The sequence below is a fragment of the Barbatula barbatula genome (genome assembly GCF_947034865.1).
Source record: "Barbatula barbatula genome assembly, chromosome: 9".
NCBI lineage: Eukaryota > Metazoa > Chordata > Actinopteri > Cypriniformes > Nemacheilidae > Barbatula > Barbatula barbatula.
The window spans coordinates 10,877,039-10,898,211 of NC_136772.1; the positions used below are offsets into that span (position 1 = coordinate 10,877,039).

Here is a 21,173-nt window from a genome sequence, read left to right on the forward strand (position 1 = left end):
AAAAAAGGATGAAATGGGACACACTGTCGGAGATAATCCAAGCCCCTTCTTATTTTTCCAGCAGCTCTCGCCCCGCGTAAATCCTAATTTAACTCGGACCAAAGCCAGCATTTATGAAGCACGGATGTTAACAGCGCTAATCCATCTGTGTTTTGCTCAGTTTTGAAGAGATTACACAATGGGCGCTTTTGTTACTGATACAAGAGTAGGTGAATGACAGAGACACAACACAAACAAACATTGCAAAATCCCTTTGCCAGCATCAAACTTCGACACTGGTGGTCTTTTTGGTTGTTAATCAGATTTATTGGTGTTTTTTGGTAAGGAAACATGTCATCACTGCCAAGAGATGAGCAAAGAGTCATGGAAGAAATATGTGGCTGGAGCAACACTTTTTTTTTTCTTTTCCTCAGTCCCTGGCAGATGAGGTAGAGATACAATGCTGTTTGGTTTCCACTGATGCCAGAAAGAGTCTTAAAATATGGGGAGTGGAAGATATTTAAACTTCAACAAAAACCACAGAGCGATCCTGCGGGCAATAAAATATTTTCTCAGGCCTCCCCCAACGGCCCCTGCGAACAAAACTCAGCGGCGAAGACATTTTCTTCTGCCGCTGCCTCTGCAATTGACTTTATCTGTGTGTACAAACTTTGCAAACTTCACATTGAATATTCCATCAGTGGCTTACGCCAAGATGGACTTTAGGAAATATTACGATGATGTCGAAAAATATTACGCATAATCGTTGAGGGGGTAAGCAGAGAGATTTCATGCTCAGAATGGAACCAGGGTCTATGCATGCATGCATGCATGTTTAATGCTGTTGTACAAAAACAAGCATGTTATCCATTTACCATGAATCTGCCTAACTGTCAAACAACTCCGTGGACAGTCCAAAGCAAATAACTCACAGAATGGTAGTTGTATACAGGTTGTTGTTTGAGGAACTTTCATGTTGCAAATGTTTGAAGTTTGCTGAGAAACAAGGATCTCACATTACAATTACGTGTCAGCACTTTGTTCGGTGGGAACAGTGAATCTGGTGAGGTCATAATAAGCTTTGTGGACAAAAAGTCAAATTCTTTCTGAAATTTTTCAATGTATGAATTTAAAATGCATAACTATATATTTTGTATTCATTCAAATCAAAGTATAATCACTCTCTTAAAAAGGTTCTTAAGATACATTTATGTTATCATTAACTTCTTACCAGCGATGCGGCCAAACTATGTGGAGTGGCCGGGGTTTCACTCCCTCGTCACACGGACGACACGCTGGCTGATTTTGTGATGCTTCCAGACTTTGTGCCAAACTCGTAGACTGCAGTCCTTCCTTTTGTAGTTCCTCTTCATGCGACTCAGTTTCACTGTCCAATAAGAAGGCTATAAGGTCACTGGTTAGGCACAGTTCTTTCAGTCACTTTTGTCTTCATAAATAGAATTAAAGAATAAAATAAAATTGTTTTACAATGTTTTCTTGTCTTATGAGTTTAAAAGTAGAGGTTTAATAGCATTCTTCATTTAGAAATACAGGATACAAATGGTGTGTGTAGTGTGTTAATTCTATGAATCTTTTCTGTAATATATAACTCTGATTGAATTGTTAATTTGCTTTATCACTGAAATCTGAAAAAAGATAATGTTAAAAAGTTCTTAAAAATGTGTGTCGGTGTGGCACTACATATTTTGAATGTAGTTTTCAGAAAGTTATTTCTGGCCAATGATAAATATAGTTGGGTTACCTTGGAACTGATGTGTCGGTGTGGTGTTGAGCAGCTGGACTGCAGATATTAACGTGCCGCTCTGAATGAGCAAGACGTTTGTGTGCAGGCAGGAATCTGAAGACAAAAGGAAAAAAGTCCTATAACATTATATAAGAAACACAATAAAAAATTGAGAAAGAAGGAAAATACAGACTGTAAACACATTTTCCCCTTCATATACGTTTTTTCTCTAACCTTTATTGATTCTTATAATGAAAAACGACACAGGCAGCAAATAATTCATAGTCTACACCAGTCGGAACATTACAAGTTAAAGTAAAATAAACAAAAAGGTAACTAAAACCACATTTTAAAAAAGAAAACGGGCCTCATGTGGCATTTCTTTCTCTCCCCGGCCCTAAAATATGTCAAGCGCACAGCCAGAGTGATGTATTCTGCAACCACCACGATTATTACAAGTTAAAGAAGTTAAAACAAGTCACATTTTCACGTAATTCTCTGCCAAAAGCAATCCATAAAGCACAGAAAGTACTTTCTTGGTTCTCTGCGACTTCAGAGCCTATGTGCTGCCTCCATTGCACCGCCAGTCCTAATTGTAGGTTGTGCGATGGACGGGGGCCAATTAGCTGCTTGAGAGCGAGATTCCCTCATGCTTACTGACGCGATATTATTTTTTGCTCTGGAGCAAAACTGAAGGCACTCCTAAAATCCAAAAAGAAGCGGCCTTCGGTTGCCTTAAGTCAAAATTATGGAGTGATAGATGCAAAGCACAATCTTGAAGTGATAGTTCACCCAAAAATGTAAATGCTGTCATCATTTACTCACCCTCTTGTCATTTCAAACCTTTATGACTTCCTTCGTTCTGCAGAACACAAAAAAATATATTTTGTAGGTAACCGAACAGCACTGGCCCCCGTTCACTGTTACTGTATGGACACAAAACCAATGCAAGTGATTGGGGGGGGGCAGTTAACAACATTCTTCAAAATATCTTCTTTTGTGTTCTGTGGAAGAAGGAAAGTCATACTAGTTTGAAATGACAAGAGGGCGAGCAAATGATGACAGAATTTGTATTTAACTATCACAAAAATGCGCTATGCTTTAATCATTTCAAAACTTGAGAAACAGGATACAAAAAAAAAACTGTGCAGTTACATTAAATTGGAGTGAAAAAATAAGAAATCTTAAATAAATGTATTTATTTAGTGAGCCAAAGTCTTTGTGGTAAAGAGAAGCAAACCATACATTACAAAATAATGACCGATTTAGCACGACTTCCCACGATATGTTTGTAATATACGTGAAACCTTCCAAGTGCTGGAGAACTCTTCAACTTCAAAACATAGAGATCTGTACTGGCTGTTGAGCGTTCAGAGTTACAAATAGACACTTGTGCTAACTTTCCAAAATATGAAGCACTATTTTAAGGCCCAAGTTAGTTACCAGTCGCAAGTGATTGTACAACGAGAGAAAACAATGTGTTATTAACCTTTTCAGCCATGTTGAGATCATACTCTAAAGAAAGTGTTTCCAGGTTCACCAGTGCTATAGCACACGCATGCATATTTATGCATTCTGACTTCACTTTAATCTAGATAAAACAATTACATAAAGCATTAGTCAAACACAGACAGGTAAATTGTGCTCTGTACACAAAAACCTTCAAAGAAAGCCGTTAAATGTCCACGAAGCCTTCGCCGAGGTCTTTAGAAGAAGTCGATGCAGAGGCAATGTATTCATCTCTGCGAATATGCATCCCGAAGCAATCAATGGCCATCAAAATATGAAACATCACAATGTCATCGTCATTCTCCAAACGTCCCGGAGAACGACAGAGTATCAATGAAAGCAGTCACTCAACAGTTCACCTCCATTAGATTAGCCATTGATAGAAGTGCCAGGGAAGGGTTTCGCAATGGATGAATTAACTAACAGATGTGGACAGGAGAGCCAGGCTGCATAAAGCTGCACTAAAGAGATGACAAGAAGGTGGGTTCAGCAAGGTATGAGCGATGGAGCCGGGAGGAAAATTTCATTTCGAGGGCCATTTTGAAAATTACACAAGGAGGTTTTGACTAGGCAATAAAAACGCAGCCTCGTCCACCGGCAGGAGAGGGAGAACGGCACCAATTAGCTTATTTATAAATCAGACGCAATTTCAGTGATGACTTTTACCTTGCGTTTGATTAAATGCGAAAGGATGGTTGGAGGAAAGTGGGGGGGATCAAAGTAAAAAATCATTTCATCTAATTTCCTTTATTGGCAATAATCACAAGCAGTCTCTTTTTCCTTGGCTAATGAAAAATTCCATTGATCTTGAGGTCGGTGGCTGCGACGGCTCAAAAGCGGAGGGAGCTACTGTACGTGTGAGCTGTGCTAAGTTTCTTCAGCAACTCCTGCAGTTTGGGAAGTTTCTCCGTGACGCTCAGGACAGCTTAGTCGAAAGAATTTGTTAAAATGACCACAGATAATAATTTTGATTTGTCACTTTAATATTGTGGATACAGTAATGCACTTTGTAACTGAGGCTCATACAGTACATTAAACCGTTTTTTTGTTAAAATAATCATCATTTTTGTGATAGCATCATTGCTCTCGGCGGATCAAGTATTTAGTGACCAACTTTGTGTTAGGTTAAGATGAAGCAGGTGGCTTTTGTTTAGACTTCTGGTTGTTTTATATCATTGGAAAATATTATATTAGGGACTAAGAATATTACAGATATCGTGTTATCACAATAGCAAAATTGTCTCAATATTATCATCGTCAAAGAAGTTTTTTAAACGATAGGTCTTCTGGGCCTAACATGGAGAATGTTAGAACAAATTATAGATGTAACCAATGGCAAGGTCCATCTGGTGCAATTATTTTATTTTATAAAGGGGATTTATTGGTAATTTTACCCATCTCGTACTATAACTCATACCTCTAAGCAACAGTTATGATTAGAGGATAAAGTCATCCAAGTCATTTTAAATATTGTAATAAACATCGTACAGTTGTATTATTTATGAATAATATTGTCAACATATATTTGGAGTATGAAGCCAACGGAATACTGACAATTTTTTTTTTAACTTGAAATCAATTCTAATAGCCTACAAGACTACATGCTTAGCTCCATGTAAACAAAGAGGGACATCATTTTTCATCTTGATATCCTTGATCACAATGACAAAGTTAAGATAACCAAACACCTTTTGAAAATACTAAACTGTATTTCTAGCTATAAACATGGTATATATAAAAGTTTATTGCCTTGCTCTATTTCTCCATACATTGTAATAGTCTAACCTGTCTAATAGAGATAAGTCAGTTTTTTGTTGATTAAATGAAAAAATGTAAAATCTTTTATCATTTAATAACCCTCATGTCAGTCCAAACTTGTACGACTTTCTTCTGCAGAACACAAAAGAAGATATTTTGAACAATGTTGGTAACCTATCAATATTGCCCCCCATATTACTTATATTGTATAGACACAAAACCACCAACGCATTTCTCGAAAAAAAAATTTGTTTCACAAAAGAAAGAGCCCTTTACAGATTTAAACTGACATGAGGATGAATAAACAATGACAGGATTTTCTTTTTTTTGTTTGAACTATCCCTTTAAGCTTTCCTTGTATTGAGTCCAGGACATTCTTCTAACACTTGCTGCCCATTGAGCAAAGGCGAAACTTTAATGCAGCCGAGTGTGTCGTTTTGAAAGCACCGTCACTAGCATTATCTCATCAGGGTGGGCGTTTGGTGCGGTGGCTTGACAGAGGTCCGGCGCGATGGGCACAGGAGACCTGAAGAGAGCCTCTGAGACGTGGACGGAGAAGGTCATTACTGCACATTAACATCTCCATTCATTATTACCAACTGACCTCATAGTCAAATGCCAAATCCACTGCCCCAGCCAAAGCACACAGCCTGGACTTCTTTCGACTCTATGTGACATTAATATAATATATTATACCTCTGTGGGCGGCAGGGCGAGGACTCCCAAATTTTTAATGACAGTGACTGACAAAAGTGGGTCATGGGAGGTAACCAAACTGAAGGCCTGTAGAGGTTTTCAACTATATGACAATGCTGCCCCATTTCCATGTAACTAAGATGACGGATATGATCGTATCGGATTTTAAGAAGTGTTAGTGATGACAGACTTTCTGTATTACGTAATCTGCATAAGGCTCACCAAATCTGACATGGAACGGGCAGATTTTGACACAACTGCATAAGCCATGACATCTGTCATTTGAGACAGGCATATAACAACCCCATCACTTCAAACAAACCTCAACATTTCAGCCCCCTCCAAGTACATAGCTGTTCATAACGTTTAACAACATTTTTAGAATAATGCTAGATGTTAACAGTAGCAATGGATCTGTTATTCTGAAACGTTTGTAAGTTTCGGTCATGGAACAAACTACAGACAGAGCTTAAAAGCCAATAGAAAGCTACAGGACTTCACAGACAAAGCAAAGGAAGCAGTTGTCACTATGGTTCAGTTACACACGGCACATATGCTATGATGTCATGTTCTGCTTTCTTCTTTTTGTTAATATTGCTCATGAGCAGGTGTTAGCGTGATGAAAACGCTCCTAGAGCTTCGTAGAGCTCTATCCAATCTTAGCCACAACTCCTTCTGAGTAACTCAATCGCACAAAATCTATCTTACAATAAAAAGTTGAAAAATTTCAGGCCTGGCAACCAGATTTGATATTCTTACCCAATCAAGAGCAAACAATTAATGAATTTTTTATATTTTGTATATACCTGATTACATCATTGCAAAACGTATGGCCACAAGCCAGCTGCTTGGGACAAATCTCCGAAGCCGTGGGATTTATCCTTGATTCGTTCCTATTTATCACGGTTCGCTCCTAGCACTTGAAAGCGCCATATGGACTCAATTGTGGTTCGTTCCTGGCACATGTGATCTGAAGATCAGACGCATGCCATACCTTTGGGTTTTACCATTGGATTATTTTCACAGGGCACATTCTATGAGTCCTCGTGCCATAAGGACGGAGATCCCTTTTCGAAATGTCCTCGGAACGCGAGGTGGTGGAATCCAATGTCAAAGAAACAAATGAGAAAAGGTGCCAGCCAGATGTTTCGCAGACAAGATTAAACGCTTGGTGGTTTGATTAAGAAAGCCCATCTCCTCATCACTCCATCCTGCCCACATTAAGGCTTAAGAGCAATCAAAACAGAGAGCGCTACGGGATGAGTAGCAAGGCGTATGGGGATTTGGAGCCCGGGGTGCCAAGTGATGTGTTTCTGACCGCTGGTGGCCACCAGGATATCAAAAGGGTCCCAAAATAAAGTTCAACATATGACGCACTATCCGTAAATTTTGCCATTGTGATGCCAGGCGAAGCAGCTTTTATTAGTTATGAGTATTTATAAAACCTATTTGTGCTGGACCAACAATTTTCCAATACACTGAAGAATGGTTTTCTCAGCTGTCCAGGGATGAAATTACTAAATGAACTAAAAAACGGTACATCGATTCAAAATTCTACGAATGAGCAGAAACACACGCACTCCTTTCTTTCAAATGTTCAATTAAATAATGTATCCCACACAGCTACGAAGCCACGGCGCTGGTTTGTGTAACAAGGTGATCGGTGTCTTTGATGCGACTTTATTACTTCGATATGGGACCGAGGCGCATAATTTCCATTGCCTCGTTCCCTTTGAACCGTTCTGAGACAATCTCTACAGCAGGATATCCTGCCATCTGCTTCAGTAACAGAATCGCTTCGCCAGTCAGTCATTGGCGGCAGACCGGCGTACGGAGTCACATCCATGCCTTTGAACTGCTTTTAAAAAGCGGCCAAATACCCTCTTTTCCCCACCAACTTTGAAAAGTAGCTTCAGTTATCTGTGCTGAGTTAAATGGGCTAATGAAAACCTGTCCCCCCTGACAATGAAAGTTTAGTGAGAGATTCCTGTGATGGATTTTCCCCTCGATGAGCCCGATAGCACTGTGGTCCCAGTCATAGGAGGAACTGTCATTGTTTTTGATCACGGCGTTTGGATCAATACAGTGCTGGCCATCAATCTTACAGCTCCGATTGAGCGTGCGGGACATTTCGCAAACATCTGATGCCAGTTAAGTGCTATGGAAACCAAAATCACTTCTCTGCCAGAGACGAGAACAATGGAAATCAAAGCAACGTTACATTCGAGTCTTCCAGGAGTGGCTGTGTGATGTGGCGGCTCCCCGGGGCCGAAGCTCTTGAAAGGACACCTGATTGTCATGTGACTCTATGCAAACATACCCTGTCAGCCAGTTGTGTTTTAATACAAAGACCGGCCTTTAATAGGGCCCACCAGCGTGGTAGATTTCAGTGATTGATGATGTGGTACGGCCTCGCTCAGCTGGGCTCCTGCTCACTAGGGTCAATCACGATTGAATTACCGCCGTACGCAGAAAGCCAATTAATAAGTGAGGTCTGATGAAGTTGATCCAAAGGACACTGTGAGGGAATAGAAGCCTTTTAAAGGGTGAATTGCTCTAAATTCAATGGGATCTTACAAAAGATGTTTTGATTGCAAGGTTTATTTTACCTTGTTTATTTTTTTCTCTCTCCAATAAATGAGGGCTAACCCTGCGTTTTATTACTTTAAGGGGAGTTTCCATATACTTAACCTTTCTTCTCACTTCTAACCATTCCTTAATAGGACTATTACATTATTAAACAAGGCCATAAAACATTTTTAAAGGATAAAATGTCATGTGCAAACAAAGAGACAAACAGGAGTCCACCTGCAAGATATTTCATTTCAGATGCTCTGCTTCTCTTCTATTTGGGAATATTTTGAAATCCTTAAAAGGTTCGGACAAAGTTGGTTGCTGCGAAAAGAACCCAGGGCATGTTGACGGATGGCCGACCATGCATATAATCGTTTCCTTACACTCCGCGAGTTTGCTTTGGAAGGGACGAATTACCATCTGAAAATGAGCTGAGAAACACTGTAGGCGAGAGTCCTGCGTCATCAGTGTCGGCTTACTTACAGCGTAACTCTTACCCGTGATACACACACACACACTAGTGTGGACCAACATTACTAATGTCATCTTAACCCACATTTTTTCACACAGGGCAAATTTGTCATCAGATCGAGTGCAGGGGCACATCCATCCACCCTTATCCAAACTAAACACGCAGGCAGACTATTGAGATCTATTACTTTTGGCACAGAGCTGTTTTCATCGATTAAGTCATTTTTGTGTAGGTTCTACATTTGGGAACTCGCAACTGCAAATATAAAAAAATACATTAAAGGATCCACAGCTGTTTCAGGAGCGACACAATGTAACGTGACCTCGGTGGTGCGTGCGGCCCTTTAAATCATAAAAACAACACAAACGGACTGGATAAGCACTAAAAATCTTGTTTTGTCAACCAAGAATCCACAGACAGTTATAACCAAATCGTGCATTAGAAGTATAATAGGAAACATGTTTTTTACATGTGGTAAAATACAGTAGTAATGGACTGTAAACATATTAAACAAAGATTTAATGCTGCTCTTAAAGATACAACATGGGTCTTTTATGTCGAGCTAAGGCACATCCTGAAACACATCTGATTCAAATTCAGAGGTATATATTGAGCTCTAATAAAATGTGGTATATATATATATTTTTTTATATATATATATAAATAAAAATAATTGTATATATGTATATACAATTATAATTAAAGACAATTTGCTAATTTGCTGATAAATTGATTCAATTAGTCATATTTGCCGATATTTATATATACTTATTCTATAGGATGATATATAAGAACATATAAAGCAATGTTGCAAGAACAGATTTTCAAATGTCATGTTTTTTTTTTGCATTCAAAGTAATATCAATCAATCTGCAGTTGGGTTGTTTTTGATTGAGTATTAATAATAAAAAAAGAGTTTTTGCAAATAAACTCTTCACACAGCATGTAGATTATAACATTCTGAAGACAGTTCTATACATAAGAGCAGATGTGAATTGTATATGCAGAACATGCTTACAGTCTCTCTAATCTTTAAACAAGCGTACACGAACTAGCCCAAAAATGCCTCATATCAAAATGAATTAACAACATTGTTCCACTCGGTTCAGGTCCTGCTTGCTGTTCATTAGGAATCTAATAAGAAGCAGGCCCCTCCGTGAAGCTGCTTCTAGCCGGCTTTTTCTTGACATTGCTTTGGAATGGGGCGAAAAGCACCACCCAATGCTTGCTGATCCAAGACGACAGTTCGAGAGGCAAATTCTGAAGCCAATCTCGACTGCGTAAGGCAAGTCAACACAAAGTACACAGCACAGTGAGATTTAAAAGCTGTGGGGGGAGGAGGGGCTAATAGTGTGCCCAGAGACCCCGAATTAAAATCGAATCAATAGTTAAAAAAATCAACCAGTGAGACCACAAAGACATGAAGCGGAACGCAAGCCTGCAAGTGTAATGCATTTTAAATATTTGTTGTTAGGTCAATCAGTATTGAAAGTTAAAATGTTATTTGTTTTTCTTAAAATAAAAAGTGACATTACGTTTTTTAATACCAAATAAATTGAATCTCTATTTGATTTTCAGTTTATTGTGCTGATAACCAGGACAGTGAAAAAAAACCTCAAACCCACTATATGTTCTGAACTGCTTCTCACAAAAATAAAATACAAATATTTACACCTCCTACAACCAAACAGACTCATGAAGAAACCGCTGTCCCACAGCTGATTCTGTGACTGATGGGCATTTAGCGTGTGTGTGTGTGTGTGTGCGCGCGCGCGCGTGTTTGTCGGAGCACGCGTGGATCTGCAGCCGGAGCGTGTCAAGTGATCCGCACAGAATATAAAAGCTGTCTATTCTAATCACTTTCTTACACAACTTTGCCCACTCGCCATTACCCACGCTTGCATAAGCCATCAGCTTTTGGGGGCGGATTAAGAGTGAACTTGCATGTGTTTTTTTAATCAGTGATCCCTGGAAGGCTTGAGGGAGGGATGACCGACCTTGTGACTTCGGGAAAGCGTATCGGGAAGTGGAGCACACGGCACTTTGGACGGATGAGCCGGTCCAGGTCTTTTGGTCGATGGTCTGGCATAGTCTTCATGAAGGTGGAGATGGAGGACAGGAAAGACTCCATGTTGAATGAGGAGTTGAATGCAACCACGTCCGCAACCAGGCTTGGGACGAAAACAGAGAGAGTCACCAAGATTTATATTTATGCATTTTATTCAACATAATTTAGAGGGATAGTTCACCCAAAAATCATTCCATCATCATTTCCATCATTTCAAACCTGTACTTTATTTTCTACTGCAAAACACAAGAGAAGATATTTTGAAGAATATTGGTAACCGAACAACGGAGGTACCCATTGATGTGCCTTGGTTTTGTTTCCAAACAACATAAGACAATGGGTCCCGCCGTTGTTCGGTACCGCGGAAGAAAGAAAGCCATACAGGTTTGAAATAACATGAGGTTGAATAAACATTTTTTAGTGAAATATCCCTTAAGACTGCATGTAAAGAACAATTATTTCGTTTTTTAACATGCTCCCTGGGAAAATTCAAACCCACGAACTTGCTTGCGTAACGCTCTACCAGTTAAGATACAGGAACTAAAGACAACAAAGGAAACAAATTATTGAAAACATGACGTCTTCTTAAATGAGCCACTTTCCAAATAATTGCAGGCAGCCACAAAATGTCAAGCTTATCACAATAAAGTCCTTTAATTAAATTAATTCTGCAAAATGAATGTTATTGAAAACAACATATGTTTTACAAAGCAAACTTCACTCAAACGCTGAACGTCTACAGTAACTAGTCATTTAAAAAAACTAATACATGTTGATTAGAATCTGAAGACTTTCTGAAGATGAAAGACTTTCTGAAGTCGCTCCTGATTTCTAGAATCTGAAGATGTTTTTTTAAAATGGCGCACTTATTAACCCCAATTGCCAAAATCAATCACGGCATTGCGCTCAATTAGAGAGTGAATTAGAGGAGCCGAGCTCTTTTTTGTGTCGCTCTTCTGCCACGTTAATAAAGTCGAGCGAGCAAAGGGCCTCTGAATTATTGACATGATACTCTGACAAACAACAATCACAATGTATTCAAATTAGAGCGCTTAAAACCCTTTCTTTCAAACATCAAGATTGATTATGACATTAGGGTTTAAAACATCCAGTTCTTAAGTATTAGAGCACCATTATACGATCTCATAATTACCAAGCACATCATGCCAAACACTGAACATGATGAACTATTCTTTCTCAGACACACTAGCTTTGTCCAAAACTCAGTGAGCTGCTACGAACACATCCATTTAAGACGTCACAGGCATTCTTCCAATGCGAAGTCTGTTTCAAGAAGTTTGGATGTCCGATTTGGTGCATTATAAAAAATGTATCATTTCACTTTCTGTTGCAAGCAGTTGAAAACAGCGAACAATATTAAAATCAAATGTAGTTCTCATATAGTACATGGAGCACATTTTATTGCCTATGTAGAGCTTTCAAAATGAGTCACTGTTGACATTTTATAATAGTTAAAATGCAGTCTTGAAAGGCAACATGTCTATGTAAGCAGCTCAGCGAGGGCTTTCAAATGCATCCTGTTACAGAAACTGGACTTGTTTTTGAGCTATACGCCGAGTGTATTAACATATGTAAAACATTATATACATGTTCTTCATTCAACTGTACTTCTGTAATGTTGATGAAATTCTGCTGTTACCATGACAGGATCTGGTTGTAGCCATACTGGAAGTCTCTTTCTTGGCTCTTGCGGACTGGATAGACCAGCTGGTTCTCATGGAAGTACAGAACCTTCTTTAGACGGCCGAGATCAGGCCGCAGGGCTACAAGCTCAGCGAGATTGAGGACGGAGCTGGTGAACAAAACTCTGCGGCAGAGACGGGGAAAAAACATCTGTTACGGTGCAATCTATAATGTCATTTGTTGAATGTCAATAAACGCTTGAATGTGCCAAATAAATCAGGTTATAAAATCTCTCAAGGTTCCGACCTTAACTCTTCTGAAAATTGATTTTGAATTGTTTATCTATGATTCACTAAATAGACTGTTGTATATAAAATCTGTGCATATTAATTTTTTTATAAAAAAATATTTGTTTATATCCGATAAACAGCCGAGAAAAATGAAAGAGACTATTCCAAATGTTTATTTCAAATAAACATTTCTATAAGTGTTGTGGTCATTCCAGTCCAGTGTCTGTTTTATTGCAATAAAACCAAACCTCAGTAGTGACAAAGTCATCCAAAAACAAAGTGAAAGACTGACAGCATGACAAGACGCATGTAAACTGTGATAAAATGGGGATTGTCATATAAAAGTTATTTTTGAACTTTTCCAAAATACAAGTACAAATATATTTTTTCATTGAATATCAACTTGTTTTCTTTGCAGTATTTGAGGTCTGAAAAAAACAAAACATCTTTTCAGTTATTTTGACCTGCTTCTCAAGTTTCATTTTCTGCAAGTAAATGCAAATAGAAACAAAAAATGTATTTGAAAGTTGGAAACTATTATTTGTAGTTCACAGAATAAAACTAAAATGATAATTTTAGCTAAAATATAGGCTACCTATAAATAGTACATTTTTAAATCAGAAAAACGGTCTCTGAAATGGCCCCTTATTTTCTTGCGGCAGAATATATCTTATTTTTTGTTGCAAAATGAGAATTAGGCTTATAAAATGCAACCAACTGTATATTAGCAAACATCTGATGACAAAAGGCATAATTTAAAATACAAAAATCTCTCTCCTTGCTGAGTGAAAAATTACTGAGGTTAATAAACACTCTTTTTAGATGTTTTTAGAAGATTTTATGTATGTGCTAAGAGCCATGGCACAGCAGCTTTGAAGTTCACTTCTGGTCTCCCTAAATGAACCCATTCTCCTCTCTGAAACCCCCGTCGCCTGTCACTCTAACCCCGCAGCCCGCACGCCAGCCTCTTTGATGTGGGGAGCCCGCGGCCTCGCGACCGTGACTCCACCACTGTCAGAAGTGTCCCTTTTATGCTAATCTACAACCCCTAACAAATTCTTAATCTTAACTATACGAAAAACCAATCATAGCGCGTTCACATGAGCGAGAATGGACAGCTTCTAACGTCTCATGCCCCTGTAACTGTGTGGCAGGATTAGTCTGTTCCGCATCTCTTTTAGGGACCCCAAACGCCACCTCCTGATCCTCACCAGTGCGCAACTCTGAAATCGAACCAGATGATGGAAGTTACTATTTTTAACCGTGCTTTCCTGTCCCTGCTGGAAATGATCAAGTGGAGGTTGTTCAATACTAACGAAACAGGAGGACTTAGGTTGGTTCCCTTTGAACAGTAGGTGAGGCCAGAGACTTAAGATTGATGCATGTTTTTAGGTCAGCCCGGTTGATGTGGTGGGCAAGTGTGCAGATGCATAAGTGAAGGTCATATAAAACGAAGTGATTTGCTGTCCCACCAAATATGTAATTGAAAATTCAACGGTGTAACACTATTAAATGAAAAAAAAAAACTTTCAACTGGATCTCCTCAAATGAACACACTGGGAAAAAGAACTCTACTTCCAATGACCAAGGTGTGTAAATAAATATCCTTCACAATAGTTTGCTTCTGGCAAGCCATCGTCGGATTCAATCACACTGTGACATGACCGAAACTGTCGCCCACTGACTTTTTCAAGCTCAAACTATTAACCATAACCAAACCAGACATTATGGTTCTGTAAGAAACCTGTAAGATAAGAGTCAACAGTGGGTGGGCGAGCTGTTCTCTGCTTAGTCAGGTTAGGAGTTTCATGATCAAAGGTACTGGACTGGAAAAGCAAGTGTTGCTCTTGGCATGGTGTAGCCTTATCACCTTTTATTTTTTGCAAGCATGAGCGGATGAGTTGATGTTATGTCTCATTTAAATCTATAAAAATGTATTTTATTAATTATTAAAGACAACTAAAAATAATAATAATAATAAAATGAGTTAATTTCCATATTGCTGCAACACAGTACGTACAGTAAATTTTTACTACATTGAAGAAACTGCAACAATTAATAACGGTTATGCAAAGCTCAAACATCAGGTCGGCACACCCAAATACACAACACTGGACCGGATACAAGCCTGCACGCATTTATTAAGTGACTATGAGAAGTTAAGCCGAGAGCGGCTTCAAATAAGAGGACATGGCAACACTGACCAGATTTCGAGGTTGTTGACATGTAAGAGGTTATGACAGTGCAAATTTGAAGGCTTCAGGAATGAAGCGCTTGTTTTGTCTTTTGCTTCACTTTGAGTGCAGCGAGATGAGATTGCAGCCAAAGGAATGTTCAGGGCTTCCCCCACCCACCTGCGGTTCCTCTGTCCCTAAAAGGAAGCAAGAAAGTCCCCATCCGATCCTATTCTTTGAACCTAGACTAACTTAAATGTTAGAGGTGTCTTGATTGAAAACAACTTGCACCGATTTATCTTAAAATATATCAGTGTGATTGTTTCATCTCAAGATAAAGACCAATAATGTCTTTTGTAAAGAATGTTTTTTAAATTGACTTAAATATCCTTATTTGACCTTGTCTGGGAAACCGTCTCTTAATGTCTAAACCGCCCCTCATGGTGTACACTTTGAAGTGTTAAATACCGCTGTATGATGAAGATAATCTAGGTCAGTGGTTCTCAACCTTTTCATGGACGCAACCCCTTTAAAGAACTGGGGCCCCCCCATACATATATATATATATATATGAAGAAACAAAAACATACCTGAATATGACAGATTGATTTCAAGAGATCAGATTATAAATGTTACAACCTTGTCGATAAAAGAACAAAAGAAACCATCACAGAAATTAATGGTTTCCATTAAAATACCATTGTGAACCATTAGGTTTTTGCATTAAAACCATTACAAAATTGTAATTGGAATCCTTTATTCCAAAAGGATTAATCTTCCAGATTACGAGAACGGTCCGGTTTTCCGTGATTTTAAAACCAGCGAGAGTTTATTCGCAGTTTATAATACAGATGCGGTGTGCCTGTCGAAAATAGTGCCACTGCTTTACATCTTTAATAACCGTCAACAGCTTTAAACAGCCGTTCAAGTTCAGAAATGGCAACTTTTTTACATACCACTCCATTTGCGCGCACCCTGAACTCACTGGGAGAGAGATGTGCGCTTATTCTGAAATTACAGTCTGAAAGACAAACATACTTATGTGATCTACCTTTTCCTTGAGATGATGTGGAGGTCATTTCTGCTGCTTCATGAGTGGACGTTTGCCTACTTTGTAGATATCAAGCTCTTGTGCACAGCCTAAAATTGCAATGGGCAGGACACTACAATGAATCTTTTCACGGCACATTTGCCTACGTCAATTTGCAATCGCGTTCCTCCATGCAACTGCGATCGAGCTCCAAAGGTTGGGTTTCGGGGAACCGTCTAGGTCTAATTTTGGTTAATGTTTAAGTTTATCTTTCATCAGCAGCTGCAACTTTCAAAACATGTCATTTTTTTATATTATTAATGTCAAACCAGATCACGATCCAACCATAATGATTTAGTGGGCAAATAGTTTTTTTTATAATTTGTTATTTATGTTATATTGTACATTTAAATAAAAATTAAACTCCAATAATGAAAAGCAAAAATAAAAAAACACCGTGATAATTTTTAACACCTTTTTTAATATTGTAATTCAATTTGTTTATTTTGCTACCATACATTTTACCATTTAGATTTTGTGACTATATTTTATATTTATTGGTTTAAAAATGTGCACAATTCTTCCAATCCTATAAATTTAAAGGAAGAAATGTATAAACCAGTTCTGCACAGATCACAGACCTTTTCAAAATGTTCAACATAAGTGATGGACCTAAAAATAGCTTTATTTAAGGGAATACACCCAAAAATGTTTTAATTATTTCATGAAATTAATTGTATTTGTTCTGATGAACATTTGGAAGAATGTTTGAAACCAAACATTTATTGGCCACCATTGACAACCATAGTACAAAAAAATTAAATGGTAGTCAAAGGTGCCCCAGAATGGTGTGCGTTCCTACATTCTACATCATATCAAATTGATGTCCTAGAAATGTCAGTTTCTAACATGTTTCCAAATTTTTTTAAATGTTTAAAGGTATGGAACAACCTGGGGGTGAGTAAATGATGACAGAATATTTCATTTTAGCTGAAGTATCCTTTTAATAGTAAAAATGTAATAAATGCTTTGCTGTTTGTAGATTTGCTTTACTTAAATACCTTTTAAAGACATAGAATAGTTAAGTACTTAAAAACATAAATTAATAATAACATAAATACATTTTTGTAAACTATATTCTTCAAAGGTTTATAATTGTATTATATACTTCTAATACTTCTTTCTTATGCCACAGAAAACTATAATCATATAGCTATAGTTTGTTTAAATGAATCTCATAACAACAAACACCAACACAACCAACCACATGAACTGTGCTGACCTGTAGAGGGAACTGACTGGAACTGCTTGCATGAAGTACAGGGCAGACGTTCTGGCCCTCCAGTGCCATTTCTTAGCAGGCAGGGTGAAGCTTACACAGTCTTCAAAACTTTCCTGGAGAAGATCAAGCAGCTGTTTGTGAGAGCCGCCATTGAAAGCCTCCAGCAACAACACACTCATGGACATAGGCCGAAGCAGATATCTGCAGTGTGAGAAGCAGAAATGTTTTTAGAAAGAAAATGTTCATGCATAAAATCTAAATAAACTTCTATGACTCACATAAAAGGATGACAGAAAATATGACACAATTTTAACAGCTTATAAATAACAACCGCAGGATGTTAATAAGAAAAATTACCTACGTACAGTACTTTCCAAGTCACTTACAATTTCATAATGTATGTGTTACAACGGAGGCTCAAGTCATAGCTGAAGTGCAAAATGAACTAAACAGCAAACAAATTAAATACTTTAGCTGATCAGCTGGAAATTTACCTCGATGTTGTTTCGGCAACTAAATAAAAATGTTATGTGTAATGGTATGCAAAACTGTCACTCACAGACGATAACTGTTAGATCGAGCGTTGAAATTACAGTAACAAGATAATGCTCGGAGTAAATCTTACTTTTTTAGCCATCTATTTAAGATAAAAAAACACATTTTCCCCTCAGTCATTCACCTAGAGTCAGATGAGAACATTGCGGAGCATAAAGCTTAATGATAGGATGGAAAACTGTGAAAAATGGAAATGTAACAAGTAATGTAGGTTTAAGCATCTAACCTAAAAGGCTGGGGTTTTCCAAACGCTCGGATACAGTGAGTGGGATTTCCTCACACAGTGATTTACCTCTAACCATTTACTTCAGATACTGCGTGTTACACAGGTAAGGCGTGAAAAGCATTCAACCTCAAAATGGATAGGAAAGTGAGAGGTTAATGTAGATGAGTTCTGCTCCCAAGACAGTTTATGTGAAAGGGAAACCCCGTGGTGCCCGACCTTTCAATCAAAAGCATGACATTAACCCTGTCATCGTCATCGATGGCTCAACTGCATTCAAAAAGCATGCCAGCATAAAATGTTAAAGGGCCAAATATTATATTCCTTTCATCATTTACTCGCCCTCATATCTTTCCAAAACTGCATAACTTACCTTCTTGTGCAGAACATTAAAAAGGTAAGAAGGTTGTTAACCAAACAACACTGGCCCCCATTGACATAAATTGTTTAGGCGCAAAACCACTGAGACATTTCTCAAAATATTTATGTGTGTTTTTAAAAACAAAGGTTAATTTAAAGTGAAATTAAAGGCAAAATTCAACCAAATATGAAAAATCTGTTAATTCTTTTTAAAGAATTAACGCTGTTCTAATACACGCACTAAAAATGGATAAAGACCCAATTTTGCACCAGTAATGGTTAGGTTTAGGGTGGGGTTGTGGGCTTCAGTATTTCTTATTTTTAAAATTTTTTACATTTTTGTTCACATTATACGAATTAGCCACAACATAAATTAGTAACAAATTCCTTTGAAATCAGGTTGGAACAGCAGTGGTTACCATTTACCTTCAATAAATGGGAAAAATAAGAACAAGATTTTGCTAGACACAATAATTTAATAATTTGTGTTCTGCAGAAACTCTTAATAATCTATGAAGGCCAGATGAAAGATTAACATGCTACACCATGTGATACCAATGTCAAAATAAAAGGTGTTAACACATAAACTGAATTTGCACAGACACACAAGTCGCTTGACTTCCAACAGTGTATCGTGCACTTGCACATTCACAGAAGCTTGATGACACTGACTGATACCTTAATATTTATCGAGGTCAACATACAAGCCCTGCGCCATTTTCACCCCGATACGTTTAAAAATTATCCAAACATATTCGCTCCTCATTTTTCACAGAAAAAACAAGCTTGTTCCCTGCGGAGACAGGCCGTTATCTAATCTGAATTATTCCAGATGAAATGCAGGATTTCCTTTGGCTCACGGAATACTGGGGAAGAGGCTGCTTTAGAGAGACAAGGCCTCAAAGTAGGAAAAAAATCTGGGATGCAGTTGATACATCCGCAGGGGCAGCGCATAAAGACGTCATATCAAGAGCCAGTACCAATCCTAACGATTAAACCCATCAGTAAAAGTGACTCTACCAATGGCACCAATAAGTGCCAGTACAGGGGGCGGACACTGCCCAGTGACAAGCACCCAGAAACATGGCGCATTGGAGCGTGTGAGCCAACTCGCGACACCTCATTTTAACAGCCTCTAGCCATCCGTGGATATATCTTGAGAGTATATGCGTGTGTGAATGTGTATATGTGTGTGCGTCATTACCCGCGATGGACTCAGACAGGGCAGGAGGAGGCCTTAAAGTGATGTGGTCTTTCTGGAGGGCTAATTCAGCCAGAATGAAACATCCGATTATGTACTCCCACACAGCAGACCAAAGCCACGGCTGATCACTTGAAATTAGACTCGAGCGATAGGAGGAAATAACACGAGGACGAGATTCATCCAGGCTGCATGAGGGCCAAATCCAAATAAACCAACAGCATAAAGTGGGGTATTGAAATTATGTCTGAATACGCAGGACCGGTATTAGGCTGGTTCGACGGTGGGGAGTGAGCTATTACATATTATGGTTGGGCAGATATATAACCAAAGTCAAATATAATCAAACTGCATGCATAATTTCAAAAAAAATCTGAAATCAAATGGACAGATAATTGTTTAATAGATAGGACGCATAAAATAATTTAGTAAGTATTTACTTAATTTTTTTATCATTTGAATTGTCAGCTGTATATTTTTGGAGAGGCCCAAGAGAAGTTTGGAGGGGAAATGCCCCCCAGACAAACCCAGCCAGGTGTAGTGAGTCTATATTTAGGGACACTTCAGAAAATCATTTGTGTGTGATTGTAAGGACGTTTTTCAGGGTTTGCCGTAAAAGCTGGTTACGCCTCAGACTTGCTGAGATAAGATAACTCAGTGAACTATAAACTCGAAAAATAAATAATGTAAAAAAAAATGTTTTTAGTAATGGCATCCACCAATTATAAAGCTACTTTGAAATGATATGAAATCTTGAAATTAGGTCTAATTTTAATTAATATATTCTTCATTCTTCATATATTTTATTTAGAAGGAAATTCAAACATATTTGGGCTGTTGACAAACCCAAAATAATGAAAACTATTTAAAAAAATGTGAAAATAATCTTAATCTTAATTAAAGGATCACTTTTATTACGTCATCTTGGAAGACCATAAACTTCCACAATTTAAAGAACCATCCATATACAGTACCACTGTGAAATCAAAATGTGCACTCCTCTGAACAACAACTGCACTGACTTTCTATCTGAGTCATGACAGATGAGTGTTGCTAGACATGTTTTGTGATGAAATGTATAATACAAGCTGCAGCAGACACCGTGTTTCCAACGGCTTGCTGATCGAATTCAATTGTGAAACCTACACAGGGGAAAACAAATGATTTATGCCATCACATATTGTCTGGTTATGAATGAGTGGGCCAGCCACACAAGCCTTTTAAAGTTCATCATCTATAGATTCAGAAGGTGGGCATCATGGGTCACCTTTATAGTTTGCATTTTGCCAAAACAGATGTTTCTTTGCTTCTGTTCTACTTCTACGTAATCAAGATACCTGATGTGAAAATGATCTTAAAATCAAAAGTAGAGGTCAGACAACATTAAGATAATTCCACACTTCCTAATATCTAAAACTTTTAACATTGCACGAACAATGCTCTAGCATCCAACCTGTCCTTCCATTGAATTTGTCATTTGATATGGGTAAATTCGTTTTCCTCGGCTCAAGCGGCATGAAATAAATGTGTCAAAAAAGCTTTTCTGCGACAATATTGTTTAACAAACTGGTTTAATGAATGTTGCCGGCACACATTCTACAACCTCTGCCAAGC

The 21,173-nt window shown here is 38.1% G+C and overlaps 1 protein-coding gene across 1 annotated transcript in view; it reads right to left on the reverse strand.

Annotated features, from left to right (window-relative positions):
- Positions 1 to 21,173, reverse strand: part of gtdc1 (glycosyltransferase-like domain containing 1) — a 35,208-nt gene that overhangs the window by 11,650 nt on the left and 2,385 nt on the right. Inside the window, exons 2-6 of the mRNA XM_079464305.1 lie at positions 17,221 to 17,421; positions 12,461 to 12,628; positions 10,730 to 10,903; positions 1,742 to 1,837; positions 1,211 to 1,366 (exon numbers count right to left, since the gene is read on the reverse strand). Coding sequence (XP_079320431.1) covers positions 1,211 to 1,366; positions 1,742 to 1,837; positions 10,730 to 10,903; positions 12,461 to 12,628; positions 17,221 to 17,405 — 779 coding nt within the window. The 5' untranslated portion in view covers positions 17,406 to 17,421. The remainder of the gene's footprint in view (positions 1 to 1,210; positions 1,367 to 1,741; positions 1,838 to 10,729; positions 10,904 to 12,460; positions 12,629 to 17,220; positions 17,422 to 21,173) is intronic.